Source organism: Aquila chrysaetos, chromosome 8, assembly GCF_900496995.4.
Source record: "Aquila chrysaetos chrysaetos chromosome 8, bAquChr1.4, whole genome shotgun sequence".
NCBI classification, from domain to species: domain Eukaryota; kingdom Metazoa; phylum Chordata; class Aves; order Accipitriformes; family Accipitridae; genus Aquila; species Aquila chrysaetos.
This window is the reverse complement of record NC_044011.1, coordinates 7,658,920-7,685,366: the sequence shown is the minus strand read 5'-3', so window position 1 is coordinate 7,685,366 and position 26,447 is coordinate 7,658,920. Positions and strand designations below refer to the sequence as shown.

The 26,447-nt window shown below is 41.8% G+C and overlaps 1 protein-coding gene across 5 annotated transcripts in view; it reads right to left on the bottom strand.

Moving 5' to 3' along the window:
* RPS6KA2 (ribosomal protein S6 kinase A2) overlaps positions 1-26,447 on the bottom strand; it is a 318,108-nt gene that overhangs the window by 58,804 nt on the left and 232,857 nt on the right. For all 5 annotated transcript variants that reach the window (XR_005933002.1, XM_030022665.2, XM_030022667.1 and 2 more), the window contains 7 exons: positions 22,732-22,812; positions 21,846-21,925; positions 18,712-18,818; positions 10,720-10,757; positions 9,825-9,967; positions 2,015-2,085; positions 1,089-1,177 (listed from right to left, as the gene is read on the bottom strand). Coding sequence is in view for 4 of the 5 variants with exons in the window: in XM_030022665.2 (XP_029878525.1) it covers positions 1,089-1,177; positions 2,015-2,085; positions 9,825-9,967; positions 10,720-10,757; positions 18,712-18,818; positions 21,846-21,925; positions 22,732-22,812 (609 nt within the window). In the remaining variant the exon portion in view is untranslated. The remainder of the gene's footprint in view (positions 1-1,088; positions 1,178-2,014; positions 2,086-9,824; positions 9,968-10,719; positions 10,758-18,711; positions 18,819-21,845; positions 21,926-22,731; positions 22,813-26,447) is intronic.

The following is a 26,447-nucleotide window of genomic DNA, read 5'->3' as shown; positions in this document are numbered from 1 at the left end:
ACGTCTCAATATTTAACCGGTCTATGCCATTCTCTAAAAGACAAGTAATTTCTTAGCTGCCAAAACTCCCATGGATGGCAATGAGTCAACCGCGTATTTAAATATGACCCATCAGCAGTCTTCTTGCGACACAGTTTACAAAATTGAAGGATTAAATTCCTGCACCTAAGGTCAATTCCCGCTCCTAAGGGCACAAAAACCCCAACAGAGGTACAAAGGAAAGGTTTGTCCCTTTCCTTTAGAAGCAAATTCTTCCCTTGTTCACCCAAAATGCAGAATATGAGACCTGTGGGAAAAAAAGAAAGCTCCAGAATTTTTGACAGATCTAGATAGGATTTTTAAATGAAAAACAATACAGTGCCATTAAGTTCATATCATTCACTTGATATGACTGTTCTTATTCTTCCACGTAAAAACCAAAGACCAAATTTGCAATTAAAATCATGCACCAGGCATTGTCCATGACCTCGCCAAATGCAATCAATTTCGTAATAAAACTCCCAAACAAAGGTATAAATGGCATAAGATGTATGATCCAATACATACTTCTAGTTTATCACAATTTAAATAGGATTATTAACAAAGGGTAAAAACATATTAGTAAGAAAGGAGATAATACATTTAGGGTAATAAAGAAGAAAACCTACTGGAAAATGTTCCCAGCAAACAGAATGAGACAGCATCAAAACTTATTTGAGAATGGGAGAGACAAATTCTACTCCCTTTTGCTTCGCACCTCGGATTTGCAGCTAAATTATACAGATTTAAGAGAGACCTGTTTTTCAGTTGCCTATATTATCATATGCAGCAGTTCTCTTAAACCCTTCATAAATGCTGGTGGTTCACCCTCCCTCTTCACCAAAAAAATACAATACAAGCTAATATCATGTTTTAGATTCCAATGGTTTGCCTGTGCTCTTTGCAAATTTCTCTAGTAATGCTCAAGGTTCACTGCGCTCTGGGAAGGAACACAAAATGCCACATAATGAAGAGGGTAACTATCAGCGAAGATGCACCGAGAGAAACAATCACCACCTGACAAGGCAGAGCGCACATAACAAATGCCCCGATCAAATGCGCACGCATACCTAATCTGTTGGAGGGGTTCCTTTTGAAGAGGGCTCGCAGCAGGCTCTGGGCTTCTATGCTCAAGAACTGCGGCATTCCCAGCTTGGCTCTGAAAAAACACAACACTTGAAAAGAAAATAGATTTTTCAAACATTTTCTCCATCCCACTGTGGTTTAAAAAGTGGAATTGCAGTAGTCAGGAAAGGCAGACACATGAATTTGGTGACCAAAGGCTACCTAAGCATAATGCAATACAGAGTGAGGACCTGATCTTGCTGAAGTTAAAGAAGATTTTACCACTGGCTTCACTAGAGGCAGAGTAGATCTAATGAATCTCACGACACCTTTTGCAACCTAAAAAGGTCATTTTCCTACAGAAATTTTTTCACTTTTTGAGCTTGCTGGAATAAATTTGGGAATCAAGAGGAATTTAGACAAACAAACAAAACTTCATGAAAATAATTATAGTAAACCACATATTGATTAAAGGGAATAAAACTTTTCCCTTAGCGACTCACTGCTACAGAGAAAAAATGTAATATTGAGCAAAGATAAGCTTCAAATACTTATGTCTGCACTTAACATTAAAAGAATGGGAAATTTGCAAAGGAAAAGATTTGACACTTGTCAACAACAAAACATAAGCTGTCCTGCAGAAATCTGACTGTTACCACTTTTGCGTGGATAACGACAATATTACAGAAAGTAAGATACATTTCTTTTGTAAGGCCCTTTCAGTAATTCACTTCCTACTATTTATTCTGAAGGCAATTTTACAGCCACATGCAGGCATCCACTGTGCGTGCCTTACCAAATTCATGTCTTACATTGCTTTGAAAAACGCATTATGGACATTATTATTCTCTACCCTTCATATAATTAGGACCTATAGGCTGCCCAGAGGGTACAGTTAACTCATAGTTAGAGGAACGGTTTCAGTACTCACTTGAGAATGAGTGCCATTGTCTCCTTTCTGTCTTTTCCCTGGAACGGTAACGATCCTGTCAGCATCTCAAACTGTGGAGTAACAACAAAATGGTAAATCAAATGAGCGTTGAGATGGTCTGCATAGCTGATAGACACCATACCCACCCTCTATTTCCAACACAACTGAAAACTTGAGGGAAAAAAAATGGTCCAACAAGCTGTACTTCACAAAAAGATGACACAGCAAGTCCGGATTATGCAGAACATGAAGGACCGACATGACTGTTTTGTTCAAGAGTCTTGTTACAAACTGTTTACACTGATACTTCGGGTCAAGTTTTGGTGTGTTTGGGAAGAAGTGTCATATATACTGTTTCTTCCAGCACCCGTTTTATGGCCAATGCTGGAGATGAGATATTTGGCTGGAGGGACCCTTAGTCTGAATAGGTGTGGCTGTTCTTAGGTGTCTGGCACGGACTGTGGTGCAAGGAAAATGGGTTCAACACGCCACTCCCAATCTTTTTAGCTTGAGTCAAACCACCTTTTCGATTGTCTATTTGCACCACTTAGAGACGCAACTGCTATACTTTGCAGGAGAAACAGGCACAAACCCCATGTTCTCAAGGCATCTGAGCGTGCTTTTTTCTCTCCCGCTTTGGTTCCCCTGGCTCTATTCAGTGATGAATTTTGCAAGTGTCACATTTAAATGAACCCAAATCTCAAAGCAAAACTCAGCAATCATCATCAATTATTTGCCTAACTCACACATGAAAACTTCAATCAGATATGGTTCCTTTGAAACAGATTAGTGCTTTCAGTAAATTTGACAGGAATTTCACATTTGTAACAAAAAAATAAAAACCCCAGCCGAAGAAGCTTGCCTAATATGGATTCAATACCAGGTCTTTCACGCAGCTCTCGCCACAGTGTTTCATGGGGTATGAGTGGCAGCTGATTCCTCTGACTAAGGGATGATGAAGGTTATGCATCACCAAACACAAAGACACCAAGAACATAATTCAGGCCAGGCACAAAGGAGGACAATGTCCATCGAGGGTAAGGAGAACTGTTACTCACTTCTGTCTGTGACTCAGGCTTTGGATCTCTTCTACTATAATAAGTACCTACTAATTAATATTCATTGCTATAATTAAATATCTGTTAAGGCAGGACAGATTCTGCAACCCTTATGTAGTTTTTGTACCTTATCACACAAGTAGCTTCACTGCTCTCAGGAAGCACATATGTGCAAAAAAGGATCCTTTCTTTACCAAAACCGGTGTCAGACTGCCTCACAGCCTGACTCTGCCCTTTTCCCAGATTAAATATAGGCATACCATAAGAAAAATATAAGAAAACATAAGAAAACTGTAACCGTGAAACTGTTACGCGAGTTTTGGGAGGGGGGCAGAGGAGAGGTTTAGAAGCCGGGTAACTAATTGACTATAATTAATTGCAGGATTAATCTGCATTAGTAACAAATTACCTCAAGGCAATAAAACACATAGTAGAAACAAGGAAAAAACACTTTTTAAAAGTGTGTTTGGCTGACAGATAGAAACAAGATTTGGACAACACAAATGTGTTAACTCCTGCTTGGTCTAGGAGAGTTAAGAACTGCCCTGTAGAACTGGAGGAAAGCAGCTCATCTTCTAGAGAGAAACACGATGGGGAAGAATTTTAAGACTGCCTAAATGACACTGGAGCTGAAGCACCATTTGCAAAGTAATGCTGACCTATTAGAGCCTTAGTCCTGATAAAAGCGTTCAGATATACTGGGGATGAGGGGCAGAGAGAATTGCTTCCCAGAGCAGCAGCAGAAGTGGTACGTATTGTACCAAACCCTCCTCATGATTTCTAAGGAGTTTACGTTCAGGGCAAGTACCTAATGTTCACTTACACTTGCTCACATTACGTTGTTGTAATAAATTTAATTTAACAGCACTAACAATGACTGCTACAGCTCATTTATTTTGGCAGAAATGGGCTTGACACAGCTGATGCAGACGATACAGATAAAAGAAATTCAGATGCAGTGTCCAAGAGGGAAGGAAGGAAGGAAGGAAAAAAGCAATTTAAGTTGCAGGAGGTAGCAGGGGAAATGACCATCCTGGAGGCTACAGGCAACATTTACTGCACTGCTCTAACAGCTAGCACTTTGTTACCACATGTCTCCCAATTACATAGGTCTAATGTTGAGATTAATTCAGATTCAGAAGAAATGCACTTAAATACATCAGTATTTAAAGTGAAAGGCAGCTACACGAGTTAAATGTCTTTTTACTTCAATGAACTCAACAAGCAGCAGCTGGAAGAAAGCACTGGTTTCTCAAGTGCAGTCATGATTAAATCTGTTACAGGTTAAAAATGAAATAACAAAACTGAAAAAAAAATACAAATTGAAATAGTTCATCTCATCAGTTAAAGCTACTGCTTTACTGCACAACAACTTGTTTTCCTGCTTATTTTTTTAAAAAATCAAAAATCTTGCTAAATGTAAACATGCAAACAGAAGTGAGCACTTGCTGCTAACACCCTTGCACATAAATACAGAGTTGTATGGGTCACTACAGGTTGACAAGGAGCTGAGCCTAGGTGTGAAGAAACTCTGTAGTATTTTTGGCTATTAAAGCAGACCCTATAGTTTTGCCGGGAGACTCAGTTTTCACTCTCCCCACCTCCCCATCTGTATAAACCATCTGTTTGCTCCTTGCCTCCCAATGATTTGCTTCCTGGGTATTCTGGAGGGCCACCTTCTGTTAGCCAGCACTTCAGAAGCCTGTGCCTCCCTCCAACCTTTCCTGTACCAATATTCAGCAAGAAAGGCAGATATTCCCTGTTCCAGTTCAGCTGCCTATTAAGAGAACGTGCTCTGCAGTGCTTCCTTTCTCTAGTTTTCAGGGCAATTGCCCATTTCAGTAGGCGAACCACCAGCACTGGAGACCCCAGAAGATATAAATGTGGGAAGACCTTGGGAAAGAGGGCCCCATTGCCTGAGGGAATGGATTTAAGAAGCGACCCTGGTAGGTCACTGAGGAAGATAATGAATGAGAAAAAAATCCATAGCCTGGGATAATTGCCAGATGAATCTTCTCAGCAGATCGAAGGAGAGCAGATTGTGCAAATTATTATAGCCCAAGTCTGCTAAAGCAGTGTGAGCCTAGGATAAAATTCAGGGTTACAAAGAACCTTGATACCACTCAGGTTTGAAAAGCAGAGAGAGACACTCGTGTCAGAACGGCCAGGTTCGCCTCTCAACACTTCCAGTCATTTTCCGGGTAACTGGCAGCTGGTCAGCCACACAGTTTTATCATCTGTAAAATGCATTAAGTATTTTTCATTATTAGCCAGGTGTGAAGCATAATGAATTAGTGTTTGCAAACGGTTTGAACACCTTCACATGGCAGCTAGCATAAACATTCAGAATACTGTTCATGAAGACCATCTCTTGCACTGGGAATAAAACAAGTGTTACGATAGGATTTTGTAAAAGAAGATTGTATTGCTTTGATGTCTCGTATTGATTTTTCCAATGCCATTGTACAGTTCCTACAAAATTACTACAGAGCTGTCTACATTGTCTGGATACCAAAGAGATATTTTCTTCTCTCGTGAAGACTTCACTCCTTACACATTCACTACATTGCTGACAAATATAAACACATTTCTTTCTATTTGGGACTGCCTACTGAGTCATCACACCCCTTCTTTCTCTAGTTATGTTCCCCTCTCTGCTCACATGACTCTCAAAGGTGTACAGTGTTTTTTCCCTGAACTGAAACAGATACAACTTCCGTGAGGTCTGTGGCCTTGTAAATCAGCTGGTACCATGAACTATAAACCCACTGCTTTGAGAGCCCTTCAGAGAGGACTGTGCATTTTATATCGTGCAGACCAGTTTATCTGGGCTTCAGAGATGGCAGTGTGGGCATTGAGGCTCTTGCAGCACAGCTGAAAAGGTATTAGTCATATACACAACTTTTTAACAATTTAAGTCAATCGCTTGTTCATACAGATCTCTCGATGAAAAGCTTTTGTAGAATATGTCCTATCCAAAATCTCCAATGCAATGAGTAAGATGCAGGAAGGCAGAAAATGAAATCTGTCCAGTCATGATAAACCACATAAACTTACCAGCACAAAATTTTAATTGGGTCCCAATTAGGACTAAATGAAATGCAGGTATTGTCCTCTGGAATGCTTGGCAAGGGTGAATTTCAAGATGTGTATAACTATACCTGTTGACACCTGCTAAGCTACCATAAAACAATTCAAACAAACTGAGCAGCAAATGAACAGAGCAGATAACAGTTTTAGTTCTGTGGCCTGTGTCAAAGACTTAGCTGGTGGTAAATGAAGGTTTACTGTTGTGGATAGTAAAACTCCCACTGAAAAATAATTAATAAAATAATTACTAACATAATTAATTAATAAGTCAAGACCAGAATTTAGTCTTTTTCGGGTAAGTTTGTTTTGATATTAGTAATCACAACATGCCACATTTAAGGTTGCCTTCAAGGATCATTCAGTTTGATTCTAGCCTGTGCCCCGGTCAATGCAGGTTGGCAAGGAGCTGCTAGCACAGCCTGACTCTTCACACTGTAGCATTAATCCCTCTTCACAGAACAGAACAGACAAGATATTGTTTGGCTGCTCTTCTGATGGCTAGGTTACAGGCCATTTTATCACTATCTGCCTAATATGTTCCCTCTTTTGATCAAAATTTTAGGTATGAAAATTAGACTATCGCATTCACTTCCTTTCAATCTATGCATATTCCACCAACTGGTATATTTTCTTTGTATACTTCACATCATACTGCAAATTACTTAGAGAGAAATGCTAATAAATCAATTGGATACCATTTAATTCTCTTCAGTTTTTCACACTGGCAGAAAAACTGCTTCCCTAATAGAACATACAAGTGACAGAGCAAGGAAAACAAAGAGAAATGAGCAGAGCGAAAGACAGCATCAGAAAATCCTCCTGCAATTTCAGTGTATGGAAATACCCTTTTTCTGCTCCAACCAGTTAATTGTTAAAAAGGAAAAAAAGATTCAACAGATAAGAGCTATTTTTCTCTAAGACGTCTGGTAGCACTCAAAGGCTTAAAGCATTAGCTTACAGTTAAAAAGATTTTACTCTCTTTAACTCATCTCCTTTTATATGGATTCTTATATTTTCTAATTCTAATTCTAATACATTGATTCCCTGGGGGAGGGGATGAAAAGAGAGATGGAGGGGAAAAAAAAAAAAAAGCCTAGCAAAAAACAGGGGGGAAGGAACCAAATTCATTAGCAGGTGAAAGAAAAGCAATCTATATACCAAATACACCACCATTTAACTGGAGACAGATAGCGAGAAGGCACAGCTATCCTCCAAAACTAAATATATAATAAAAAAATTTAAAGGGTTGGGATGTATTTATTATATGAGACATAACCTATTGATTTTCCTGAATAAACATATATGATTCAGAAGTGCTGAGCATCCACAAATGGATTTGTGGCCATAGGAGATAAGGATGTTCCACTCCTTTTAAATTCAGGTAATAAATTACAATATTTGCTTAGATTAACTGCTGTCAACCAGCTGGGTCGGTGATGTAGGCCCTCCCCACCCCAAATTTTCACTAGTTTTCACACTGCATCCTATCCTTACTTCCTTTGGTGGCGGCAGTTGTCTACTTAGGGTAAACAAAATTTAAACCTACTCCATGGATTGTGGTATGTAGTGTAATATATAGCTACCTAAAATAGCTTCCATACCACAGGAAATGGAGCTGTATTAGAAGAGCACATTGCTACGTTAATTTGTGCTTCTGCCCTAATTCTGCAGGGGAAATACGATAACCACGGTGAGGTGCAGCGTGAGCCACAGCTGCAGTGCCGCACTGTGTTGCGCTGCCCGTTGGTGGCTGGGCACCGAGCACTTGGGTCGACCACTGAGACCTTGGGTAGACGCTTCAGGAGAGAGCAGCATCACCTTCGTTATCTGAACATATCCCTGTGAGAGTAATAAACGCGCGGTGTCTGGGCTCACGGGACAGCACTATGCTTGATAAAACGACACTGGGAATAACGGCTTCAAAAAACCTATGGCATTCATATAGCTTTTAAAAAATCACAGTGTCACAAAACAACTGCTCCTTGATCTTCTCTTCGTCCTCCTCAGCAACAATGCCATCACAGACTGAAGAGGCTAGACAGATGCAGGAGGGAGCAAGTTAGCACCCAAACACCTAATTTTAGATGGCTGGCTTGAGGAGGGTTCAATACCTCTCTGAAAAACTTTCCCGACACTGCATCCCTGTGTCAAACACTGCAGCACTCAGGAGAACGTTATCGGGTCCTTCTCATAAGCCAAGCAGCTCCACTGTAGTCAGATCTCTCTCACAGAGCTGTTCTTGGAAAGTGTTTTCCAGGGCCTCACTTCTGAAGCAGTCGGGAGCTTTCTTCTACGTTCCAGACTAACAACGTTTCACGATGAGTTTATTCCTACCTGCTCTCGGGGCAACATTACTCTTTGGCTGAATAGCTCCTTTCTCTCTGTGGTGTTTTTCCCTGTGACATATTCATGGATGGTATAGGTACTATACCATCTTTGGATCATTATTGGACTAATAAGCATCTTCAGTTAATGAATTTTCCCTGCAACACTGTACCAAATACTTTATAATAATGGAGGCACATGAGATCCACTTCATTTACTTTGTTTAGAAAAAGATGGCTATCTCATCAAGTAAAATACCAGATTAATCTAGCATGACTGATTTTTGGTAAATTCATGTTGCATTTTAAATAACTTTTCATTGATCTGCATGTATAAAAAATGAATTAGCACAGTTTCTCATACTGATTCCATTTAAACTACCTCCAGAACAGCTTGCAGGACTCTTAAAGGTTAAGCAACAGTGGGGAAAAATTGCAACTGCTGTATAGTTAATCCAATGCAAAGACATGTAAGAAAAAGATTAATTCCTAGCTATTCCTCTGTGCCAATTGATACATTTGTGTCTGTTTCTGGTGATTTCTCCCCTGTGAAGGGCAGTCATTTTAAACCTGTTTCACATGTATCATTTTAAAAACAGCATGCACTGAGGACAAAGCAAACATCCTAAACTAGTCATAATCAAGAGACAGCAAAAAGGTAGAAGAAGAAAGGAGGATGACATGGTGCCCCTATGTATTTGTTTTCTTTTCCCAGCAGGAGAAAAGAGAGATTTTTGAGTTACAGTCTCCTACCAGCTAATAAGACTACAGGAGATCCACCACCAGTCCAAAAACTACCTGAATCTCATCAGTGGAATAAGAATCAGCAATGTCAATGTGAAGACAACAGATGAATGCCAAAAGAAATACTGAGGTCCTGTGAAACATCCAGAGTGCCCTCTAAAATATGTCCTTTTTAATCTATAAAAAAAAAAAAAGAGTAAATTTCTGAATTTCTTTAAGACGATGTCCCTAACATCTGAAAATTGCTGCTTGGGAAATTGTTTCCTAACTAGGAAGATGTTTCGTCTGAAATGCTTGTGCTCTTCTGAGCTTGCCCTGCCCTGTTTCTGTGCAGCAGAAAAATTAGTGGCTCATGGTAACCAACCGAGACAGCAAAGGACTGTGAGAAGGAAGAGAGAGAATCTGTGGCAAAATGCTACCTCATATACCCCCAGGAGCAGCTGGTTCGTTATCGCTGATGCAATGAAAACGATCAAGCAATCATTACACATCTACTTTTCTATTAACCCTTAATTGCTGAAAGTGGTACTTTTTATCTGAGGGATCTGATCACTCCTACAGCCACCCCTCCAACAAACGCAACTTTTCCATTACCATGAGTACGCCAAAAGACCACCAGTCGGCACTCTGTGTGTGTCCTCGCCGGTTGACCACCTCTGGGGCCATATACTCTATTGTCCCACAGAATGAATACGCTCTCTTGTCATGGTCGATGGCTTCTTTACTCAGACCAAAATCTAAATAAATTGGAATAAAAAAGACTTGTCAGGTCTTTAAAAATGATTATTTACACTTTTGCTCACTTAAACTGCTCAACCAAATCACACCAACCAGCTGATGAAGCACCCTTCTGACTGCGTGCAGAAAGGCCACAGGCACGTGCATGCTGAAGCCCTGCCTACGTGGAGTGCCTGGTTGGCACTTGTTAATATGTCCTGAAAGTAGGTGTACCATTTTCTCTGTTCAGAAAGAGGTTCTGAACCAAAGCAGAAGAGAGAGTTTAAAGAAACCGAAGTACACAGTTCAGGTTTGGTGAAGACAATGCTGGTAAGGATTCTTGATCAGGTAACCAAAGCATTAGGGAGAATAATCCCAGATAGACACCAGCAGAAAGGATGGCCAGACAGCACCTCCAGGGTGGCAAAGGGATGTCTTTCCAGGTGTCCTCTGCACAGTTACAATTCAGAGGTTTTAATCTGGAGTAAGAAGTCATCTTGGAAGCATCCTTCCATCCACGGTGGCAGGCAGTCAAGCCTGCATGCTTCACATCAGTCAAGAGTACAATTTTACCATGAAAATGCTATGTTCTCCATGTGCTGTGCAGCACGGGTGCTTGACGAATTGCCAGAGAAGAGAAGCCCAACGCTCATACGCTGCTGGCTTCTGAGTTTTTGTAAGCAAACTCTTTCCAAGTAAAGACCAAGATGCGTGAACATACTGCAGGAAAAAAATCAGCTTGTAGACATTAAGTTTTCCATTCCTCACATACCTGTTATCTTAATGTGGCCCTCTTCATCAAGAAGAATGCTGTAAAGCAAAAAAGCAAACATTATACATTAGGCAGGCACAGAGTACAGTTAACAAGAAAAAAACACATTTAAGACAGTTAAGGAGATATGCAAGACTCAAATACATGTGTAAACAAACCCTCAGTGGATTATATGCCTCCAGAAAGAAAAATGATCCTCAAAGGTCTGTCTAATCTCATGTCTGAAGCACGCACGGCCTGCGGCAGTTGTACGGGGAGCCTCCTCCTTACTCCATAGCACGCTCAGGGTGGGCATGCAAACTGAGCTCAGAAAAAACAGGGTGTTCAAAGCCAACAACTGCAGAGTAGCTGCTTCCAGCAGGAGAAGGAGCTACAGGTTTTCTGCTCTTCTCATAATAATAAAGGCAAGCACACAAATAATCAGGGCTTGGACTCACTGGACCTAAAATTAGCTCCAAAGGTAGATACGTTCATGCTGTAAGTAATAAAAGTGATCGTAGAGCACAATGACCAGTCAAAGCCTAGCTGCATGGATCTCAGCCCCTGCTAATTTATTCTGTCCGGAAGCATAAATGAAAATTCAGCCTGGAAGCCAAGTTCAAGTGTTCTCATGTCTGCCACCTGCCAACATATTTTATTTTCACAAAGGCACTCCAACATTTCTGTGAGAAAAATGACAGTAGTTCACAGAAAGTATTGCTAGTTTTGATGGAAACAAGAAGGAACACTGAAACATAATGATTTTTTGTAACTTTTCTGCCTATAAATGCCGACACAGTAATGAGGGTGTTGTTTCTTCAGTTCTAGTTAGATTTAGTATGTTTCTCTTTTCAAAATGGTCTAGTGAGGTGTCAGCTATTTTTATATTCCCCTTCTCTTAGAGAGTCACTTCAATTATTCAGGAAGAAAATAAGACAGAAGTGAAATAAACACATTGGGCTATACTTTTGTGAACGGCTGTCTCTGTACTGAAACATAATTGACAAGAGAAGATCTGTCATTCGTTTGTGTGTTTAGAACACACTGTTATTGTGTAATTCATCAAACAAAGGCCAGCAGCTGAGTCACTACTATGTGTTCAATAATTAAAGCTTTTTCTTCTAGATAAAAGCATCTTTACCTCTATTCTTTCTCCCCAGATTTCTTGAAGAGGCATAATTTTTAAGTACTAGCCTATAACAGGCATGTTTAAATGTATTTTTGTGACTGCAATCCCTGAACAAGAGGCTTGTGCTTCAGAAGAGAACAGAATAAAACACCTGCCAGTGTGGAAGTGAGCGTGAATGTAAGAACTCCACAGACCTGGCTCTGGAAAAATGGCAAGGGGGAATACCGCTCGCAGAAATCACCCAAAATTTTGCCCCACACCCAGGAAGCCCCTGTGAATACCAATGCAATTCAAAGGCTGGGGGATTTTCCCCAGAAACATCGATTTTGAATTTCATAGATTTCCCATTGAAAATCCATGCTGCTTTTCTATGTATACAATATATGTTTTTCATACCTGTGCCCTCATTAGAGAGCTCATACCTTACCCTCATTAAAGAGATGGAAGGAATACCAACGCAGCTATCAGACTGATAATACTGTTTTAGGTTAAGTGAGCCAGAAGCATCAGACTTTCTCACGCTGAGCGTTTGCATGAGCAGCAAAGTGAACAGGTCCTGGTTTCCTATGGATGTGTATCCTATATTCCCTAGAACTTGATCTACAGTTCCCTCCTCCGTCTCATGTTCCCTAATCCCCCTTATACAGTGCCCTCAGCTGCCTGCAGCTTCCCCTGTGGCCCCTGGCAGCACCCTTTGGACAGCTGGGTGCTTCCACATTTGCCATCCGCCAACACCTATAATGCTATGGTTATGAACTGAAAATTACATTTGATGTAAAAAGAAAGTAATATGCTAACAGTGAGAAAAAAGGTAACTTGCTCTGAGTTAGCTTAGAGTGACATTAAGTAATAAACAACAATGTACCTGCTTCTGAGCATCCAAATTAGAACACGAGACAAATAGTTTTCCTTTGTAGAAGCAAACTTATTATCTGATCATACTTTCTGTCTTCTCTCTTTATCGCTTTACAGTTCCTTTTTATCCCACACTGTCCATAGAAATTCTATTGTGACAATCACAATTACTTTACCTACGGTTTGCAGGATCAGCTAATCTGAAATAAGCTAGTATTATTTTGTGGAAGGCAAAAAAGAATGAGAAGTTGTTAATGTGATTCAGGCTTGAGAAAAATCTTTCCTCTAAATCAATGTTTTGAAATTATAAAAAAATGTAAGAAGTAGACTGCTTGTAAATGTTAAACTAGGCTATAATCCCACTGAGTGACAACCTTCACTACAAGATTTTTCCATTTTATTTGTTCAGTTTAAGGTTTGAGTTTGTTTACAGGATACTGTCATTGTCAACCTGTTCTTTATTTCAAAACAATAACAACATTTTAGCCTCAGGATCATCCCACAAACATTCAAACTGCTTTCACTAATCTCAGTTTAAAAGTATCCCTTGAGAAAATAAAGGCTGAAAATCTCCATGTTAGAGGCTGGGCAGCTAAGTTAGTAGCAGGGCAATGCTACTCCAAGTTACAGGAGAAGCTCATACTAGAGCTAGGACTGCAAACTCCGTAGTAGTCTTTTGCTGCAACTCTAGCACGGGGATAAAAAGCCTTTGTTATCAGTTGTTGACTTTATTTTATATCTTGTCTTAAATCAAGGTCAAAGCAATTCTCTCCCATTTCTCTCTCTCTCTTTATTTTTAGTATTTGGACATGTCTTTTAGGCTTCACTTTGAACTCCATCACACCCAAATCAATGTGAAGTTCTGCCAAATTAAAGCTGGAATGCTGGGGTTTTTTTGGACGATTTAAGTTTCTTTCCAAGTCAGCTCAGTTTTGCAGAAAATTCAACCCACACTCTATGTATTTCAGAAATTGTAGCCAAATTTTCAGGTTGGAAGAAAACCTGAAACTTCATAAAAAGTATTTAATTTGATTGCAGGCTTTGTTATGAAAGTACTGGATAGAGTGAGGTATTCAAATATCTCTGAGAGAGATGAAGATTCTCACAAATTGTCCACGTTTTGTGTCATTTCAGTGTTTGCATGACCCCATGCTGTCTTACCATGCTGAACAGTCTTATGCCAAACTCATCTCTCCTGTAGCTTCACCGACACCATGAAGTCCCAAAAAGGGACTGCTTACTTTGGTGGAAGATGATCGTTATTTTCCACCACAAGTTTTTGTCCTTTACTGATTCTCAGATCTCCCCAGCTCTATGCAGGGCAGCTATGTTCATGAATGAATTGCCACGGTTTGCAACGTGCTGCATTAAGCAGTGGTGGTTCGGGTTTTTTTAAATGTAGTTCAGCAATTCAGGAGTTCTTCTATGAGCACTTATATAAGCTGTCCCTTGTACAGACAGCCGAGGGCATTACAACTGTTTTGGGTTTGTGTGGCGGGGTTTTGGTGGTGGGGGAGGGGACCACAAGGCCGGCTCCTGTGAGAAGCTGCTAGAAGCTTCCCCGGCTCCATGTCGGACCTGCCGCTGGCCCGGGCCGAGCCCGTCAGTGACGGTGGTAGCGCCTCTGGGAGAATGTACTTGAGAAGGGGAACCTGCAGCGAGGGAGGGGATCACAATGTGAGAGGAACCCCTCTGCAGACACCGAGGTCAGTGAGGAAGGAGGGGAGGAGGGGATGCCCCCGCAGCCTGTGGTGAGACGGCAGCTGTCCCCCCCAGCCCATGGAGGGGAGCGGAGGCCCCTCAAGATGGCCAGGACTGCCTGGGAAAGCCCGCGCTGGAGCAGTCTGTGCCTGAAGGACTGCAGCCTGCGGGAAGGACCCACACTGGAGCAGTTCATGAAGGACTGCAGCCCATGGGAAGGACTCACCTTGGAGAAGTTGGTGGAGAACTGTCTCCCATGGGAGGGACCCCACGCTGGAGCAGGGGACGAGTGAGGAGTCCTCCCCCTGAGGAGGAAGGAGCGGCAGAGACAAGGTGTGATGAACTGACCCCAACCCCCATTCCCCGTCCCCCTGCGCCGCTGGGGGGAGGAGGTGGAGAAATGGGGAGTGGGGTTGAGCCGGGAAGGAGGGAGGGGTGGGGGGAAGCTGTTCTAAGGTTTGGTTCTACTTCCTAATATACTTGTTTTGATTTGATTGGTAGTAAATTAAATTGATTTTGTTTCTTCCCCAAGTTGAGTCTGGTTCTTGCCCGTGACCATAAGTGGTGAGTGATCCCTCCCAGTCCTTGTCTCAATCCACGAGCGTTTCTTTATATTTTCTCCTCCCCGTCACACCAGGGGTGAGGAGTGAGCAAGCAGCTGCCTGATGCTTTGTTGCCAGCTGGGCTTAAACCACAACGACAACGTAAACCACTCCTTATTAATCAAAGGCCCTACGACAGAACTATATCAAGGTACCTGGAGATAGGAAAGGCAAAGATAAAAAGAGTCTGTGCATTTTCAGCAGGTAGAGTTACTTTTAAGTCACTCACACCTTTAAACCACAGCATAAAAAATAACATACGCATCATATACTAGTTCATAATAAGTTCTCATTTTTCCATTTTGGTATATTTACCATATTTAATAGCTTGATCCTACAGTTCTTAAACAGAAACATGCCTCACCATGTAAGTAACTCCATGGGTTTCAGTGTGACTGAACAGTACCTTGCTCCACAAGGGATGCCACTGAAACCACCAAGACAACTCAAGGAGAATAATTTGGCTGCAATAATTTAAGGGAAGCATCTGCTTGTTCTAAACAAGACTTTAACCAGAAAACTCAACTGCTTGCCTTTTTGAAGTAAGTATAGCTAACTTTATGACAACTCCCAGAGTATGTACTCTGGTTGCACTTAAAATTAATTCACAGCTTTGAACTGTTAATATGGATCTTTGCTCTGGGAATCAAAAAAATGTTGAACCTTAAATTTTAATGTACTGAGGGTTCTTTCAAGTGGTCTGAACAGTGCTATTTTCTAACCAGTCTTCTTTGACATAAACAATTCCGATGAACTTCATTTTAGGATACTTAAAGAGCTGACTGAAGCAATCTCAAAGCTATTAACAGTTACTTCTGGGAGCTTCTGGAGGACAGCAAAAGCACTGAACGTTGAAAGAAGGTCAAATGCAGCGCCTATCTTTAACAAAGGGGGAGAGAGAGAATTGGGAAATTACAAACTAATTAATTTATCTCTAGTTCTGCAAATCTGATAGAGTAAACCTTGTGCTCTAATCAGACTGGTAATGCTTCTCCTGAAGACATGGGTGTAATTCAGCACATTGCATTTCAAAGCAGATACGGATCAAGAGAAACCAAAGGGGAGGAATGAGAACGACTGACTGGTGATGAAGAAGAGTTCAGTAGCTGGATTGTTTAGGGTACAGAAGAGGGTCCAAGGACAAGGATGTGCTCGCAATCCCCTGAGGCTCCTGCTGAGAGCAGAACGGCACAGCTGGGGAGTCTAGGAGGACAGGCCAAGGAGCAATGGCCTGCAACTGCAGCAAAGAATTTTTTTTCTGCTGTACCTGTTTTTTTACTCTAAACCTAAAGTTCCAGTGAAATTGTAGGCTGTCGTGCTCTGCTGTCCTAGGCATGAATACACATAGGCTTTGCACTTATAAAGCTATTTTTAAAGGATATGGTTTTCAATCAAACTGATGCCTTGATTTATCCCCGGGAATGAACTTTAGTTATACCAGTCTGGGTCATTCCCTTTCCTGTACAATAGTAGCTATAGTCATGTAAACTAATTTTATACCATGACAATTGTATCCAGATTCAACTGTATCACTGGTATCTATTTAACTATACATCAAAGACCATAAACCATATATTCAAAAGTTAGGAAATACAAGAATGAGGGCTGCCACCTTAACTTCAAACAGTGATCTCTCTCTATAAAGGTCTTCAGTTACACGATGACACTTTTTGTTTTCTTCCAGAGAAATCTTGCCTCAGTTGGCAGAACAGGTAATACTCAGCGATTTTAGCAGAGCAGTACAGTGAAGGGGATGGCTGGCTGGTCTCAGCTCAGACAAAAATACACAGAGAACTGGATCCCATTTGTGCCTTTTTGACATGCTTCCATGTGACAATGGCAAATCAGTGACACCTTCCTTTCTTAAGTGAGCTCTAATTTCTCAATTCACTGATCCCCGATTTGAGGCACTGCAGTTTGGTCTGCAGAAATTTTAAGTGCTCACACTTGCAATCGAAGTCAGTGAGAGATGTGCTTTAAAACACAAAGTGACACTTAATGCTGAGAATTCTGAAAAATCAGGTTATCAGTGAATAGTTTTGACATGCACTTAATTTTCTCCTCAGTTTCTAACTTCTCCTAAAGTAAAAAATTATGGCATGTGCCTATAAATGTAACAGCACTGTTAACTTACATTTGAATATACAGGCTCATATTTGGGTACCTTCTAATAGCAGCTTCATATATCATGTGTTAGCTTGAAAAACAGCTTCATCTAACACCGGAAAGAAAAGTAATGTGTGATTCGTACTAACACTCACTAGAAACAAAGTTTAAAACTGAAAACCTATAATTGGAGTTACTCTATTATGTACATGTTTGTTGATGCTGAATGAATAAAATAGCAATTCAGAACGAAGCTGAAACTGAAGAGCTTCTGGCAGACAATGCAACAGCACATAGCAGTGGCAGCTATGGTGTGACCGCTGCCTACCTGCATTTCATATTAGTAACAAACTGGTACCTTTTACCCTCCAGTTTAATTTGGAGGATGACTTCCTGTATTTGCCAAAGACTCTGGTTTTCAGTTTTGGTTGCGTAAACAGGCAAGACTGGAAATTTTGGTCACCTGCGAAGGGGTCTCTAGCCCAAAGGATTGAGAGCTCGTTACACACATCTGTATGAATTCATATAGTACTACCACTATTATTTTTGTAACCAAAACATAAAATTGAATTTAAAGTTTAAATCACGTACTACTGTATTGTAGATAAATAGTCTCCTCCCCTTCAACTTCTCACCTACAAAGTCCACCTTCCATCACTTTTGGTCTCTTATTTTGTCCGTGAGTGTGAAAGCAATAGCACTCCATTTTAAAGGAAGAGCTGCATATTTTTGAATTTCCTTTCAGAGAAGGAAAAGGCTGCTCTGCTGTTATACTTTGGAAGTGTAAGCAACAGCCAAAGAGACCGCCCTCAGAGGTCATCTTTTTTAAATGACAGTGACCATTATGTTAAAAAGGCTAGCAACACTGAAACGTTGCAGCCTTTTTTACTGATGCCGGCACAGAAGATGCAGGCAAAGCACCAGGCAAGTAGCACAGAACAAAACCAATATCGCGTCACTCCCAGTGATAGCACTGAGGGTGTCATTTAGTCTAGTGAGGTACTGCAAAGAAAAAAGAGAAAGGACAATGCTCCATAACACCACATTAGGAATAGAAAATAGCCACAAATAAAAGTGAGAATAATTCTTAGAAAAATATTTTGAATTGTTAATAAAAGTGTTTTTAAAATCCTGATTATCGTGTCTCTCATGAGCTAATACATACACTAGTTTTCAGAGATGCTCATTTACTTCAAGCAATGGCTACAATAAAACCGAACGGTGCCATGACATATTTCACGTGAGCTTGAAGTGGAGTTGCTTTGAGCAGTTTATACCACATGAAGAGGAAGGCCAGATTAAATGCTGCAAATGGAGGACAGTGCTACTGAAGTCAAAGGCACAGAGATCTGAATCCTGCGCTGAGATCATTCACTAAACTGAAGGCCAGGCACACAGAGGCTCCATCACACTGTAGCACAGTCAAAATATTTGGCCTCATGCTAAAATGATATGACAGGAAGACCCTACTGCTGATGGTGAGGGTCTCATGTAGAGTCTCACATACAAGAAGGAAGGCAGAGCCTCTGGCACTTCTTGATTTACTAACGTGACAAGGAGCAGAAACGACCTAAAAGCTCATGTATTTATGTTTTGGTTCACTCTTTCTCATTAACTTACTTTTCTGGTTTTAGATCCCTGTAAATAATTCCAAGACCATGGAGGTGGTCTAACGCCAAGGCCAGCTCAGCTAAGTAGAACTTGACATCCTCTTCTGTAAACATCACCTAGAGAGAAGGAAGAGAAGAACAAGTCTATTTACTGGACAGCGGTGGGCTGGCCTACGTTAAACAGATACGGGGAGGGAATTGTCTAACTCAGGGAATGGTGGAAGGACCATCATATCAGGTTCAATTTTCCATAATTTGTCTTAGCTCACATTAACAATTCTTACCAGATTCTCCTTATAAAACAAAATTTGATCTGCCTAGTACTTCCATTCCTTAAAACACGCTGCTCTCATTCATCTGTTTGATCTGTTTAGATGACATCATGTCACAATAATATGAATAAGGTTCTAACTCCTTAGCCTTTGGCAATGAATGGCAGAATTCAATACGTTCAGTGCAGTCCTTATTGGTTTCACGTCTCTTTATTTGCTAAAATCTTGGTATTTGGTTACCAAATTCCCACAAAATAACATGGGGAAGCATCTCTGGGGAAGTGAAATGCTTCCAAATCTGAGCAGAATACACAGCATGAAGAGACTCAGAGATGGATTTAAAACCCCGTGCACTGAGGGTTCAAGGAATCTCAGTGCAGATGCCCTAAGCAGTGGTGTGCTGTCTAACATTCAGGGCCTGAGGAGGTCTGAGCTGAGGGCAGTTGTTTCCTTTCTATAGCTGATATGGATACTGCTAACACTGAAAGCTCTGGTTTAAGCGGGAAGAAACTTCTGTAATCGAAAAAACACTAAGCTCAGAAAAACTCAGATGGCAAGATACCCCTTTGGTTCAACTTTCATTATATCCCAGACGTTATTAAGTTCTCTTTAATTAAATTTCAATAAGTACAGCGATAATAATGCAGAAAGAGAAGCTGATACATTGGATACACAGCGTGAATACTATGTATGACAGAAGTAAAATGTGTCAGCTCAGTACAAATTTACATGTCACATGTAAATGTAAAAATCTACAGTAGAAGTTGCTGAGTTTATTTTTAAAGTTAAATCTCTGCTTTTGGAAAGGGGCAGCCACAATACTTGAGTGCTCTGAGAAGCTGCACAGGGCTGAGAGCAAAAAGAGAGGATTCAGAGAACAGATGTCATGTAATTTAATTAAGAATATCACTGCAAAGGTTAGAAAGAAAAAGGATACGCAAGCAAAAACTCAGACTAAAAATTTAATTGGTCTGATCATAAAAACTGCATTATCAAAATAAATTTAAATTATTTATAAGGTTTAAAATAAATAATGTAGGCAAGAGGTGAAATTAATAGAATCAGGGAAAATCTAATCTCCAAAGCTATACCTAGTTAAAGTCAGATGTCTCAGAAAGATAGAGCAAGACAGAGACAAGCTTTGCATGCATGCATGCTGCAGTATATGGGATCTGACTGAAAGTCCACTGAAATCAATACTGGTCGACCAAGTCCATAATTAACAAATTGCAAGCAGTACAGGTTTTCCCATAACTTCTTCCCTTGCGATACCTTGCCACTAAACAGCTGCAAAGTATAGGTAGACCAGATGAGCTACAAACACTGAAAAAAGAAGTACATGAAAGGACTGTCAAGTTAAGAGGACTCATCCTTGATAGTATAAAGCAGAGAAGTCAGTGCATTGCATTGGAAAAGCTTTGAGGAAAATGTGAAGTTTTAAAGGAGTACAAGATCTGAGCTGTTCTCTTTCACTTTTGAGTTCCCTGATTGTGCAGAACGCTTTTCTCCCTTCTTCTATGAAAGTGGAGAGGCCTTTGCTTCTTTGCCTTAACAACACACTGCCTCGCTAACAAAGCCTGATTTCATGACAAACAGCAGAATCATATTTTTTTTTTCCTTAATCTTTTTCCTCGTATTAAAAATAACTGCTACTGTGTACTGAGTACTTACAAAAGTATCATTACTTGGCAGTGTAATTAACCTGTTGCTGTCTTCTCACATTAGCAAACAAGCCTGGAAAGCAAATACTTGGGGTCCCAAGTTGTGGTGCACACAGCAGTTTGCAGCATGTCACTGACCCAGAAATCGGATGGGAAAAAAAAAGCTAGGGAACTCTTGAACAAAAGCACTGATTTCACAGCTTTTTTAGCCCATCAGTAACTCCCCAAACCAAGAAGAGTGAACAGAGCTTCCCCTCAAGACGGCATTGAAAGGTCCCTATCTTAACTTTAAAGACTGCGCATTAGGTGGTTGCCTGCGCCCCTGCGCCCACACCGTAGGAAGAGACCAAGGGCTGGGGACATGGTGCTGGTGACAGAATGCCGGGGCGCAGACAAGCCCCGGGGCGGTGGGGCTGCCTCGCTGGAGCCTCCCGTCCTGCCTGCAGGGCCCTCTCTGAGCCTAAATGCAGGAGGATGCACTGCTTCCAGCAAGGCAGACGGCCGGCTCAAAGAGGCATTTGGAGACACGGGCAAGCGCTAAACGCACCTAGAAAACCTGCCGCTGCGGCTCCCTACGGGCATTAGCGAGGCTCGAGGTTGGCCCGTGTCCCGGCTGCCTTTTTCACGGAGGACAGGGAAGGGATGGGAGCCCGGGGAGGTGATGGAAGCCGGCTGACCCCCAAGCCCCAGGCTGGTGCCTGGCCTCTGACCTGCTCCCAGCAGCTGCTGCTGCGGGAGACGGCTCTTTCCCCGCTTGCCGGCTGATGCCCGGCAGTCTGCACGCTTGCTGCAGGGCTTGGCCCCTGACCTACGGCCATCTCCTCTTTCTGCTGGCAGCGGTTGTGATTTTCCAGCAGTTCTCTACCCGTGTCCCGGGCAAAAAGTATTGAGGATTGATTTCTCGGACCGTTTCTCATCACATCCAAGACGTATTTGTGAGCGATGAGTCTGGGGCTATTTTGCTATGGGAATGGCTTAGTAGTGGTGCAGTTTTCTCTGACAGTGATGCTTACGTGCTATCTGCTGCATTACCTATGGCATAATTCAAATACAATTATTAAGAACGCATTTAAAGATGCAAGATGATACGGCTCTATTACACATATATAGTAGGACTATTCCCAAGGCTGTTTTTCATTCCCACCAAATTCATCTGAATTCTGGAAATCAGGACAGTCTTTCATTCCCAAAGTTAAAATCTGTCAGCTTACCTCTTTGGAGAGTCTTGTGAAAAGGTCCCCTCCCCGCAGGAAATCTAGTATTAGATACAACTTTCCCTCTGTCTGAAATGCTGCATTAGAAAAGGATGGAGATGTTGGAAGTTTGAATCAAGATAAAAGTCTCCAAAGAATTAATCTTGTTGACTACCAGCGTATCATTTGCGCCATTAACTTCCCTGTCAATTCAGCACTTTGAGAACAGAAAAAATTAATTTCTCTATAGAACCAAGCAATTGAGCTTAAGACTATGGGAAACAATGGTATCAGCTGAGAGATGATGCATTACTAATATATTCTTTTCCATGCTAAGCACCTATGAATTAATATTGCTTTTCATTGCACAAGACACCAGGAGTCGCTGAGGGCTAGGCATAGAGAGAAGCTCCCCAGTTTGTGTGAGGGGAGACCTCACACTATCCAAAACGTTCTCAGATGACCCTTTACAGTAATAACGGCGCTCCTCAGGGAGCTGGTGAGGCAGAGGAAGGCCACTCCAGCAAGACACCACATTCATATACACACTTATACAAATTCAGACTGGTGCTGATTATTAAAAATAATTTTTAATTTAGATTTTCTGGTTTTCTGAATGATACCTGACAGCAGGTGAGAGGGTTGGCAGATGTATACTCACCAGCTACCCTACCAGCACAATCTAGCACGTTAGACTCTAGGACAAACGTATTTTAATGGAGGAATGGCTAAAACCTACTTATACTGAAATTCTCCTTTAGCATAAATGAAGAATTTCACACAGGTAGCCTCTAAGATTTTGTTAGAGAAAGTGTGATAAGTAGGCAGGGGTATCTGTATGAAATTATAAGACATTATAAGACAAATTTAAGAACAAACATGAATTATATTTTATTATAGTTACCATAATGAAGCTTGACTATGAAAGGATGATTCACTTCTGCCAAAATATCTCTCTCCATTTTTGATCGTACCCGATCCCGAACTATAAAGAAAGAACAATAAGAACAGCGACATATTAAGAGGCAGCATGGTCACTGGATACAATACTGGAATGAGGTTCAGGTGATTTGGATTCTGCTTCTCACACTGCTGAGGGCTTGTGGTGTGACCTTTGGCAAATCACGCCACTCTCTAGTGTCCCCTTCTTTTGCCTGTGTTGGCTGTGTAGTAAGAGTAAGCTCTTCAGGAAGGCACCATGTCTTCCTCTGTAGAGAACAGCCCTAACTGAAAGGACTACAGTATTACAAACAACAGGAAGGTGATTATGCTTTGCAGAAGAGAATGTTAATGTGAGAATTAAAACTATATAAAATTACTAACTCCATCTCATTTCAGATTAAACAGAATGTGCCAGTCCCAGAGCTCGTCAGGTTAACCTCATGCAAATTAACTTTTTGTATTGTGCTGATGCAGCATTTATGAGATATCACTGAATAGCACTCTCTGGAAGTGATTTATATAAAATATTTTAAGCTTCCAATAAACCACCCAAACAACCAGTAATAAAGAAAACTATTTTTATGTGTAGAGATAAATTATTGTGTGATAGCGGTGAGAAAAATACTTTTTGTGGTTGAGATGAATAGAGAGTAAAACAAAAAATAGTTAAAGAGGTGAGCTGGGTTCAAACTAATCAAAACTATGCTGAAGATTTCATAGCAAACACATTTAGCAGTATGTTCAGACATTGAGGAGGATTCACTTACTAATTCCATAATGAAAATACTGAAATCTTCTTCTTCTTTCTCTGCATTACACAATACCAATAAGCTTTTCAGTTGAAAGCATCTCCAAGGGATGTTATGAAACTATTTTAGGTGGTAAAGCCTGAGATCTTAGTGAGATTCTGTCATCGCCTGCATGTGTTGTGGAGCTGCTGAGAAGCTGAGTACTCTCAGCACCCGAGTAATGAACATGCCATAATGAAACCACGTATTCTGTTGCTGTACATCAAAAATTGATGCACAGAAATGGGTCCAAAACAGCTGATCTGAGAACCTTAAATAGGAGTGGAGAGACACTTGGATTTGTTGCTATTTTGATGGTTTACCTAGGTCAATAGTGACGCAAGCTTTACTAGCTCACGCAACCTAAGCTACCTTGTGGCTAAAAATCAAAAAAAAGGGAATCTCAGAATCTTAATTTTATCTCATGAGTAATAACCACACATAATACACTCACAAAACGCTTAAGCTACGCGAAGGCAGAGCTTTTCTCATGCTGTAGATCACGCTGCTCCCAGGCAGGGATTCTTGTTGGACAGGCGGGCATTGCTGAAGGCTCTACGTGGGACACCTCCCACTAAGCTTGGTTAGACAGCCTAACGATTGCCTCTCTGCGCTTGCACTGCACAGGTGTGCGAGCAGGCTGGCAGAACGGCAGTGCACCCTCCCGTCCCCACCATTTCAACCTCTGAAGAGGTAGAGGCACAGCTTCGGCTTTGCCGAAGCCCCTGGCGCTGTGCCCTGCTCGCTGCGGCGGTGGTGTCAGGCTGCCACGTCACCCTCCTCTCCATGTGTACGCAGCAGCCACAGCGACGTTAAAGAAAAGGCTATGTCAGCACAGAAGACACCTCCTTCTCCGGTGTCATGGCCCCGTAACCACTCTGAACCTAGTCTCCTCCGAAGCTGCTCTAATCACCACCTCCACAGTGGCTTCCAGAAAAGGTGACTAGAACCTGTAATCAGGATTACAGCTTGGCACGTGAGTTGGTGACCTGCCCTCCCCCTCTTCCAGCATCAAATACCGCCTGATTTAAATGCTCTGAGAGCAGAAGCTATATAGGCCCAGATTTTTATACAATCCTACCCACCAAAGAAGCTATTAATCACATTACCTAAAAAGGGAACTCCACTTGTTTTCTCCCACTGTCCCGTTCTTACCCTGTTCCTTCCATATGCCCGGACCATGCCCGATCTTAACCTCCAAGGTAGCCGTTGGAGATACAGGACATACCTACCTGCTTGCACCAGCTTACATGCCACAGGGCACTGTCAGTTATTGTACCAAGTGCTGCACTTTCATTGTCGTGGTATTTCGTAAATGTGCAAGGTTAAATCCCTTCTCCTTTTACTATTAGTTCTGTCATAGCAGGAGGAAAGGTTTATTGTCTCTTATTCCAGATAGACCTGGAAATAGGAATTGCCCTGCTCTTGCTCCCTCTTGTATTTTTGGGATCGGGCCAAGGTGGGTCTGATATGCATCAGCAAAGGTTTTAAGAAGAGGTGGCACTTTGACGTAACATTTCAACAGCATTTCAACAGGCTCTGGCTCCGTCTGCCTTCTCTGCCATCATGCAGGTACGGTGAGTGGGAAAGTGCCTCTCTTCTGCACTTTGGAGATTTTTTTCTAGTGTTCAGTGGCCCCAGTCTGCTCTGCTGAGGGAGTCTCCTTTCTAGTTCTTACATCCTGGCAGTCGGATAATTAGATTCATTTGCTCCAGCATGATCTGAATTAGTTCTGGCTGCTTTTTCAGCCTGCTAGATCCTGGCTATGGAGGGACTCCTCCAGCAGCAGGAGGAGAGATGGACAGGGTCTGCACAGCTGCTGCAGTGCCAGGGGTGAAAAGGCCTGAACATTAAAGATACTTACTTCTATGCCGGTGACGAAGCAAACGTGTGTCTTTGCTTAGTCTCATTTAGGGATCAGTGGGCACGTACCACCATGAATTTCTCCACTCATTTCCAAAACGACTGGATCTCTGACAAGGAGCTATTTCTACGGATTCCTTTCTGAGTGACTCCCTTTTCTCTGATGGTCTACTCAAAGCGCTGCAAAACCAGCACTGGAGCTCAGTAGCCCCAGGGCAGACGACGGAGCGGCTCGGTTCAGCACCTCTCAGCACAGGGCTGGCCTCCTCCTGCCCAGGTCCCTGCCTGGTGCTGCGGAACAGCCTCTCCTGCCCACCCTCGGTAATGTCAGGGGGTGTACGCCAAAGGCACAGAGGAAAGTGCAAATAATTCGGCTCCCCCATCCTCACTTGGAACGCTTGCCGGGGCCTCAGCGCAGCACACAGGCGGCTTGGGCAGGCAATGCTTACACCAGACGTTCACCTCTATCGTTGAAATGCTCACTGGAAATAGTGCTCATCTGCTAACCTCTTGCCCTTTCTACCCACTACCGAATTTGGTTTGAAAGGTGAGTTTTGCCACTTATCTTGAAACTATACGTCAGACAGAGGCAGAGAACACAACCTGGAGCAAAGAGCACAAAGTCATGAAGATTGTTTGCACGCTCTTGGACAAATTAGCTCTCCCTGAAATAATTCCTGGTGTCACGGGACAGAAGAGACCTGTAAAAGAGCACCTGCTACCCTGAAATAAAAACAGTTCCCATTTCCAGGTATTAACGTGGTAAGAAAAAGAAGTGGAGGCAGCTGAGGATATATGCAAATAAATAGAGCTTATCCAATTCTGCCTGTCTAGCTCTGAACATCAAAGAGGAGAATGTTACTGCTTGCTTTATTTAACACTGAATGCTTAAGGAGAGGGTTTTATTTAAGGTATGAATTTTTACTTCTTGGGCTGTTTTCATTTTAATAACCATGAAGTACAGAAGGGAAAGGAGAAAAGGGAAAAGTATAGTCAGAGCATCTTCCAAGGAGACAAAAAAAAGTTC